Source organism: Vanessa tameamea, chromosome Z (genome assembly GCF_037043105.1).
Source record: "Vanessa tameamea isolate UH-Manoa-2023 chromosome Z, ilVanTame1 primary haplotype, whole genome shotgun sequence".
Classification (NCBI taxonomy): domain Eukaryota; kingdom Metazoa; phylum Arthropoda; class Insecta; order Lepidoptera; family Nymphalidae; genus Vanessa; species Vanessa tameamea.
Window position 1 is genome coordinate 4,085,643 of NC_087341.1, and position 10,591 is coordinate 4,096,233.

At 30.7% G+C, this 10,591-nt stretch overlaps 1 protein-coding gene across 1 annotated transcript; it reads right to left on the minus strand.

Moving 5' to 3' along the window:
• Positions 1-369: 369 nt before the first annotated feature.
• On the minus strand, positions 370-3,429 carry LOC113404230 (uncharacterized). Its single transcript, XM_026645073.2, has 3 exons — positions 3,334-3,429; positions 2,174-2,262; positions 370-642 (listed from the first exon to the last, which is right to left on the minus strand). Exons 1-3 carry the CDS (start codon positions 3,349-3,351, stop codon positions 402-404), a joined length of 348 nt encoding a protein of 115 aa, XP_026500858.1. The 5' UTR covers positions 3,352-3,429; the 3' UTR covers positions 370-401.
• Positions 3,430-10,591: the final 7,162 nt, after the last annotated feature.

Here is a 10,591-nt window from a genome sequence, read left to right on the forward strand (position 1 = left end):
AAATAGTTCTTTGGGGCTATTGCAGAAATAGGAGACAGCAAATTTTCACACCGCAGAATGATGGTAATTAATTTTAATGTCTGTTTCAAGCCCTTAAGATAATCGCTTCTTACGGGGTTTTCCATATTTGAATCTTAATGCAGATTTTAAGAAAAAAAGGAATCATTTCAAATACAATTTCTCGAATTCGAAGCAAATATTACCTACACTTTATATTACAAATAAACTTACTATTGACATACGCGAACAATAAAATAGACATTCAACAACAAACAATTCTAAAACGAACGTAACACTTAAAAAAAAACAGATAACGGTACCTTATGGTTACTGTTATAGCTTTATAATAAATTATATTAACAATATTAAATTATAAGATCTAATAAAATGTAATTTAGAAGTTAATGAGGTAGACCAACTTTAACAAAGTGCGACCCTGGAACATTTTTAACCCAACCTGGCGGTGGTTTGGGTACTGGCACCCATTCCTTGACCTCAGCAGGTCCCCACATTCTTTTCCAAACGGCAACATAAACTTTTTTCTCTTGCCACGTTTTAACCCAACGTGGTCTCCAAATAAACTTCTTCTTCCAAAATCCTTGAAAAGTAGGCGATTCGTGATGATGGTGCGACGATCTTTCTCTGAAATATTTTCATAAAAATTAAAATAATTAAAAGGCGTAATTTTAACTATAAATGAAAGAATTGATTAATAAATATAAAGATGACATTCTGTATTAATTAATTAAATACTCCGTTAATTATGTAATAAATGACTTGTGAAGTTTATCCCAATTATAAACATTGCTTGTTGTAATCTCAGAGCCAATTCCTATGCACGAAGGTTGCAACCTACCATTTACTTGTAATAAATAAAATAAATATATATACATACATAATATATTATTTAATAAGCCCAGAATTTTCTTTACAGGAGTCAAGATAAGTAGAGCTCTTAACGAACTCGAAATTTACCGTAGACAATTGTCGGGAAATGTCAGAAAATGATACGCTACTATGACTCTACTAATTTTAACGTTTAGAGAATATACGCATCAAAATAACATATGATCGTTGCTTGGTATTCAACATTTCACGTTTCAAATATGAATAGAATAGCAATGCTGTTATCTATCCTGTTAGGATCATTCTGTCCCAAAGCAATTACAAGTAATACTATTGTGTAACGCCGACAAATAGAGCTTACGTTTATAGACAACAGACGATGTAATTTTGTCACTAAGGAATAGAAAATTGAAAACGTGTCTATTTCTCAATCTGACACAATTATTATCCTAATCAAAAAAGTTTTTATGTTAATACTACATTTTCAACATACGAAAAGTTAAAATAATTTGTGTCAAGAGTTTGTATTCCTTAAGTTGTCAACGAAAATTGATTAATTACGTGTAATTGTTTCGTTCTTGGTGATTTTTTAAACAGTTACAAATAGCGAAACTGGCAATTTTTTTTTTTTTTATTAATTAAATTATCGATAATATATTGAATTTAACAATTTTTAGTACTACTAAGTTTGCTTTATATATCAAATAAATATTACATTGTATAACAAATGATCTACAAAATATGACATAAATATACATAACATAAGTGCTTTTATTGAGATTTATTGACAGAGAAGTGATCGAATAGAAATATTCAACGTCGAAAGTATTCGACTTCGGAGAACGCTTTTCTCATGAGGCATGAAAGTTATTTGCTTGACAATTGAACAAATACTAGTGCATCCTGTCCTGTCCTCAGAACCGTATTGCTACTACAGCTATTTTGATATGGCATTGCATTCGTCATAATATGTTCAATATTATTGCGAATGCTATGCCATATTTACGAATTTAGAAATATAAGATGGAAAAATAAATATAATCTTACAACTAAAACAAAATATTAAATTACTGTGATTTTTTTAAAGTGCTGATATATATCTCAGTTTATATTCCGTATTAAGAGCGAAAAAAGTGATCTTTAACCTTTTCTATACAAATATGTATGCAATTTCAATAATCATCTTAGAACGAACATAATTTCAGAGGGAACCTGAACAATAATACAGTAATAAACAGTCTCTATAAACAAAAGGAAAGGGCTCACAAACACGACATACATATATTATCTTTCAGAGTCAAACAATAGGGAAAAGATTGCTACTCACTGTGGACTCGCAGGCGACTCTGTTGACTTCGGGTCATTGTCGCATTTCATAATAAACATCTGAGCCAGGAGAAGTGATCCTAATAGAATCTATAAAAAAAAAAGTGGTTTCGTAATTTGACTTTTCAAAATATTATTACTAATGCTGATTATTTATTAATTTACAAATTTAGATCCGTTAATTGATAATATACGACCGAATTTTGGCGACGATAGTCAATCACGACGACTAGCCATGTGAAAATGATATTATTATAGGGCACAAATATTTTTCAATCCAATCACAACGAATATTTGACGACCTCCGTGGTCGAGTAGTGTGTACACCGGGTTTCATGGGTACGCCACTCCGAGGTCCCGGGTTCAATTCCCGGCCGAGTCTATGTAGAAAAAGTTAATTAGTTTTCTATGTTGTCTTGGGTCTGGGTGTTTGTGGTACCGTCGCTACTTCTGATTTTCCATAACACAAGTGCTTTAGCTACTTACATTGTGATCAGAGTAATGTATGTGATTTTGTCCAATATTTATAAAAAAAAAAACCAATTGATCGGTACTCCGACTCGACCAAGAAATATCGGTTGATCAATAATATTCAAATTACCAATATAATATGTAAATATTTACGCTCGATTCTTACAATACAGAACGAATTCACTTTTTCGTGTCCGTGCACGAAACGAGAGGAAAGTTTAAAAATATAATACATAAACATAATCAGCCTGTAAATTTCCCACTGCTGGGCTAAGGCCTCCTCTCCCGTTGAGGAGAAGGAATGGAGCATATTCCACCACGCTGCTCCAATGCCGGTTGGTGGAATACACATGTGGCAGAATTTCGTTGAAATTAGACACATGCAGGTTTCCTCACGATGTTTTCCTTCACCGCCGAGCACGAGATGAATTATAAACACAAATTAAGCACATGAAAATTCAGTGGTGCTTGCCTGGGTTTGAACCCGAAATCATCGGTTAAGATGCACGCGTTCTAACCACTGGGCCATCTCGGCTAGTTTAAAAATGCTTATTTACAATTCGTTGTACTACAAAGGCAAGGTTTATTAAAATAACATTACGGTACACTTTCGCAAATGAACAAAACGCTGAAGTTAAATTCACATCCACCTTTAACTAGTTTTTAAACATAAAATTCAAAGGAACTAACCATTGATCGCGCACTCATTTTAAATTAGTTTTGTGCAATACTGAACTTTAAAATTCAATCAAATTAATTCGCTGTTACTACACCAATACTCAAGTTATCACTGATGATATATTGGGCCATTAATGCCTTTTATAGGTATATTTGATTTGGCATACGGCCAGGGGTGTTCAATTTTATTTCCTGTGTTTAGTATTCACGTGGAGTTTTGAGAGTTTGCACTGAAAGTAATAAGCGAACATTACGGTATTCCAAGTTTGTGATACGGCTGAAGATAGTATTAAACGTTACTGTGAATTTCGTTGAATCAAAACCATTTATTTTTTATTTTTAAACGTAGGTGGTTCTTAGTTATTAGTCTGTATATACATATGTATGATCAGTTATATATTTTAGGTTTCAAAGTGTTTAAGGCAGAAAATTGAATCTAATAGAGAGATAAATTGATTAAAATTATTTTTCTGTAAAAAAATGGAAAGAGCGAAACAAAGTTGTATCCGCCCACTTCAATTATATGCGAAAAAAATCGAATACCATTTCCCCCCTTCGCCATTGGACACGTTACTTTTCACCTGCATTCGCATGATGCAGGTCCCAGTTGAATCTGTCCGCAATCACAAACAAACGGAGCTCGGGAACAAATTGAAAAGATTGTTCGCTTCTGATCGAATTAATTTCCAACGTCATTCTTCCTTAAATCCTATTATAACAATTTCCTTTTAGTTAGAATGAAAAACTTAAATGGACTTCATCCATCTAGTCCATCTAAGAACTAACAAGTTTTTACACGACTAGTAAAATAATTAATATGGTTCATTTTTTAATAAAAATAACCTATTTATAATATTTGTGTATAAAACATTTTTTTTATTATACCAGTAGATAAGTTTTAAATTTATAACTAGTACAACACTATGAAAAATACATCCAAATCGAACTCTTTCGTAAATTTCGTACAATAAAAAGATATCAATGCGACCTATCATTTGACAAACAATGAAAATACAAATTAAGATTCATTACGAACATCGCAAGCCAATGCTATCCATAATAAAATATATTGTTCCGATTTGAATACGGTATTAATTCGAGCATCCTAATATATGCTTTAACGTCAAAGAAATAACAGCTATTATAGGATGTTAATATTTTAAATATGTAGTGTAATTTTTACACACTGTTGTGAGGATAAGGTATGTCTGTCATACGTAACTATTATGTTATAAGGAACACACGTGCACTTTATATAATAAGGAAAGTGAATCTGCCTTTGCATCAAATTATATTGCTAGTCCTACATTTTACACGTGATCTCATTTAAACGATACAAGCTCGTCCTGCAGAAAAGAACTACTCGTACAATTCCTACGTCCTAAAGTTTATTTATTAGCTTTTCAAGTTCTCAACATAAACTGGATATCGCGGTGAAAACGCATTCGATTTATAACATTGTCTTAATATTGTCTACAACGAACAATGAAATTTTTATTTAACACTAGCTGTGACCGCGACTTCGTGCGCGTTGTTTGAATTTAAGTTATTTGGATATTGTAGCGTGATTTTATTTTTATTCTATATATAATTCTAAAATAAAAGTAGCCGAAGTTACTCCTTATTACATCCGTTATCTGCCTGTGAAAGTCCTGTCGAAATCGGGCCAGCCGTTCCAAAGACTAGCCGGAACAAACAGAGAGACAGACAAAAATTGTAAAAAATGTTATTTTGGTATATGTACCGTGTACACATACATATGCATTTAGTAAAAATGGGTTATTTTAATATTACAAGCAGACATTTCAATTTTATTATATGTATAGATAAGTATTTTCGTTTTATTAATTATTACATTGAAATAAAATGAATACTAAATTTATTTCACCTGATAATACTTTTTTCAGAAACAGTACCGTCCGTGACGTTGTCAATATGCTGTCATATTGCACAATACTCTGTACAAGTTAACTTGATTTTTTTGACAGATCGGCTAGTGATGGGAAACAGAAAGCATCTAGTAAAATTGTAAAATTCTTTATTGCACTAGACAAATAAAACATTGGGTAGATAAGCGACGGTGGTTCAATATTCATAATAAGTACCTATTTAATATGACAGGGTTATTTTTGGACTCCCGCCTTTTGAAATTTAAATAGGTGGTTCAGACCATGACAGTAAACAACTTTCCCAAAGAAACACGGATCGAAAAGTGAAAAAAAAATTCAGACCTTTCATATGATTTTTTTTTCTAAAAAGAGTTATACAAGCCAAAGAGACCCCGACCAAAAGGACTCCCGTTCGTAACAATAACTTAACAATGATCTTTAATAATGATTTTTGTAATAAGTCTCAAAATTTTCGCATAACGCTTGAATCTTTAGGAACTTTTGTGTTATATGTATTTTTTTTATATTTTAATAATTTTTGAAATCATTAAATTAAGAAAATAATGTGTGTGTGTGTATGTCATTGCAAAGTTATATCTATCAGAAAAATTTACATCTGTCAAGTATGCTGTGCAGTATGACAGCAGACATATATTGATATTATTATAATCGTTGTCATATGAAATGTTGTTGACATTCTACTCGTCATATGACAGGAAATTTATTAATTTTGATTGAATAAAACAGCTATCAATCCCTAGTGTAAATTTTATATTTGATTCAATTTAAAAATTTCGTGGCAAAATATCGCTTACTTACACTTACTAACTTATAACACTAACAAAAATAATGTCTATATTTAATTTTTTGTTCTAGTATAGTCACTATGTAATTGCCAAAATAGCTCTGATAGTGATAGAGATGGTATCGCATCAAAACTGTTATTGTGATTTCCGATAGCACTGAACGTTTCAGTTTCATAAAATTGGTCTCATCCTAACATGAAATATCGATGACACTTGAAAAGATTCTTTAGAGAAAATTCACAATATTCATTCGGTAGGGCAGAGTGAGCGTCAGGGATATTTCAAGTGTTGCCTTTCCGGCCTCTCACGCTTTTGTAGATTATAGGCTGTTATTCACAAATGGTAACTCAAATTTAAATTCAATTCAAGGATGTATAAACTGAAAGGTTAAGCGTCCGGGAAAATTATATCGCTAAGGAAGTTACCAAACAAAAAATATGGATTGAGTGATTGGTTCACGTCACATAACATAGTTAAACAAAATAGTTGACAAATGTAACAATCCGCACTCTACTTTGAGGTGTAAAACTCTGCTATTTTAGCTTTATCAAATATAGAGTCAAGTCACTAGTAATATTCGATTTAATCTAAAAATTTTGGGACCCTTTTAATATGTGTTTTCTCATCAATAGTACCTATCATATTACATATTCTTAATCCAAAAAATATATATTCCATAAAAAAATATTTTCAATAGTTTGACAACTAGTCAAGTATTGTTTTAGAACAATAATACGGCTAAAACAAACAATTATTTTTTCATTAATTCATCAAGTTCAATATAGTCTACCCTGATTACAGGAGTGAAGCAAATTAAACAACATTAACATTGATTTCAGACGATATAATTGATCGAGATATTGATGATATTAATTATGGATTCGCGAAAAAACGACGTTTATAATGTTGGTGAACTTGTATATTAAATTTTGAAGCTTGAACTTGTGATTACAGGTATGTACGACGTTTTATAATCTTAAATCTGGACTACAATGATTATTAATGTAATTGTCTTTCTAGACATTCTCACATACTTAATATGCTCAATAAGTATTTCTTTTAAGTTTTTGGTTCAAGTTTTACGCTTGATTGACGAAAAAAGTTTTGGACGATTTTGAATTTTTACGTTTCTATAACGTTGATTCGATTTTTGGAAAGGTAAGAATTTATTTTAATTATGTTTACAGCGTCATATCTTGATACAGTGATTCACAAGACTATAATAAAAAAACATGTAATGTATTAAACATTATTGTCCATTAAACAATTAATCTAGGTGAGTATACAATTCCTAGGAATTATTTAGAGTACCTACTGGTCCAAAGGCATGAAATAAATAGAATATTCGTCAGTAATCATCGATATGGGTTGGGCTTAGTATGAACTCTGACTATGTGATCTGTTTGCCTCCGAGTTTTGACATTGTTGGTGAACAATCCAACGCAACGCAAATTGCCTGTCACCTCCTTTCCTGCTCTCGTCATTTACACGCAATACCAGCTCATTATACATTATATACGGTATTATACAGAACGCTCAAGCGAATAAAAAAAAACGTATATTTATAGTTTTGGATATTTTATACACATTGCCTAGGTATTGTATACAATACCATATTTTACAGATTGCAACACATATAAGACGAACCCTCAATTTATAATAAAAAACAGTCAAGAATCTACGATTCTATCCAGAACACGTAAATCTTAACCGAAGATTACGTGTCAAATCTGAACCAGCCCTGCCAAGTGATCGAGTTATTTTATACATAAAAGTCTTCTCGTGCTCGGCTATAACGTAAAAGATCGTGTGTGTTTGCATACCCACCAACACGATCTGAAGTATGACGGAATAACCTTCAAAACTATTCTTTTGTCCAGAGGCAATTTTTTTTTTAAAAAGATTTAAAATCTTTTTTGAAAACAGTTTTGCTTATTTAAAAAATGTACAATATATCTAAGAGCGTATTTATAGCTACAAAATTAAAATGAGATACATCATAATTGATATAGCTTTAGTATTTATTATTTAAGCTCGTCCACACACACTATTGATATTAAATTCATGTGACGAAGGATGATTAGATCATTCGAATTTTCGCGAAAGTCAGGAATATGGCTTAAACACAATTACACTATGCTAAAAACATATCATAATCTTACACATTTTATTGTGCAGAATTTACACAAAACCGACTCTGTTAAGTCTGTTTATTAAGGAATCCATAGGTGCGAAAGGGGTTCTACGCATCCCACAGCAAACGAGTCTCAAAATTGTTAATGAACAATCTTTTTTTAAGATTTGTCTTTGCTAATATCGTGTCTAATTATCCATGTTCCCAATTATATGTCTAGGGTGCTCGTAAAAATCAAAATCATCCTATTACCTATATATAAAACGACAAACAAACGAACGTAATTAGTCGTAGTCGTAGTAGTAGTCGTAGAACGTAATTTTTTTTTTTAACAATTTTATACTTAAATATTATGAGCGTTGCAATTTTTTTATTAGTACATTACACTATCATATAGCACGATCTGAAAACATTCAGCGCCATCTATTAGCACACAAAGGTCAACGTTAACCATAAATTTAAATATAAAATATGAAATATCAAAATAAAATTAAATCAGTCGATAGTTATATAAATAAAATAATATTAATAATAAAACCATACGATGCACATTATCATTGCTTACTTATTAATTAAAAAAGAAGATTATGTAGGCACGATCGTAATGCCAGGCGTCCTATTTTTTAAATATGACTTTGATACCATGATATTAGAACATTATACTTATATATAAATAGTTCTATGATAACTTTATTTTCGATGCAAATATTTATTTACCAAAAAAAGCTAAATATTTTACGTTGATTTGTTTTGACATCGTGTTTGATATTTAATTTATTGCAGCTGTGCTAAAAAAAAGTGTTTTACTCCAAGATATAATTATAAAATAGTCTTTGGTTTTACTTATCTTATAACTTATAATATTGTCTCTATATCATTAGTTGAGAGCTTGATTAATCTATGATATTCGCTATGATTTTGCGAAAAAATGTCGTTTTGGACGATGACGAAACTGTTATCGGAATTTTGGAAGTAAAATTAAAGTGGATATAAGTATATATTAGGGTAGCTGAGGATTCCTCTTCCGCTTCCTCATAATGCGGAAGTTCCGCAATATTTTGGGTCCTCAATCGTTACCGCATCCTCATAAATAAAATAAAAATTAGAAAATCCTCTTCCTTGGCTTTACTTATTTAATGCTAATTTACTACAACAATTTTATAGTAGCACCATCTATTTTTCTTCCAATAAACTATTTTCATTAAATAATAGTTCGTTACGAAAAAAATAGGTGGCAGTAATGTGTACTTTTAAATTATACTATTTTAACTCAACACAGCTTTATTAATTACGTACGGATCATAAAAAGAATAATTAATATTATTATATATTATATTTTGGCACGTGATCAAAATCGGAATTAATCATGTCAAGTCGACATCTTGTCAAGTGTCATCATGATAGCAGCTGCCACAGATAAGTAATACCATATTTATTTTCTAATTGGGAATCATAAATTCCTATCCAAAACAATTGATGCACAACATTTTTATATTTTATGAAATATAGTAAGGATATAAAGTATATGTATATTCTATTCCAACCACAAGAGGAGAAATCCAAATAAAGAACATTTGATTGCAAATGAATGCGCTATCATTGGTCGAGAGCTTGATTAATCTACGATATTCACTATAGATATACGAAAAAAATTAGTTTTGTACGTCGATGAAACTGGTATCGGAATTTTGGAAGTACTCAGTACTCTTAGTAGTGCACATTGCACAATATACCTGAATTATTAGCAAATCGCATAAAATACGTAAATGTAAGGTTTGTTTATCTTTTTTCCTACTTCCATTGGAATAGGCTGTATGTTGTGCGGGTGCTTGTTTAGGAAATTACTTCGGAAATATGGCTGAAGTCATACTATCCAAATTGTTACACCAAGTAGGTAGAAAAACAAGAAACGGAAACATTTTTTTTAGTTTAGTATAATTTATGTAATATTTGGTAAGTTTAATTTTTATTATCATATGGCTTTCGTGTTATGTGATGTAGATTATGACGAAGTTGGTGTGGATGAATATTTCAACACGGATAATGTTATTATTGAATTAATTTATGCAGAACATTGTTTATAATAGTAAAATAACCAGAAAACACAATGATTTGATATATTTATGATTTTCAAAAACGAGAACAATTTTCTAAAAAATAATACTGAACGTAAAAAGTATATTCTAATGAAGTTCATAATAAGGTTTTAAAGAAAGAAGTTAATAATAAGAATTATTGTATTAAGTTAGGATTTCGTTATTTTTAAGTTGGCAATTGTTTATTATACTTCTGTGTACAAGTAACAAAACGTTGTAGTGTTTTCCCATAAGATATCCCATTAGATGGCCAATACATCATATCGTAGGATGGCCTTTATCAATCTCAACATGACTAGTGTACAATATATGTGGATAAATTATAAAAATGAAACATAGATTTTT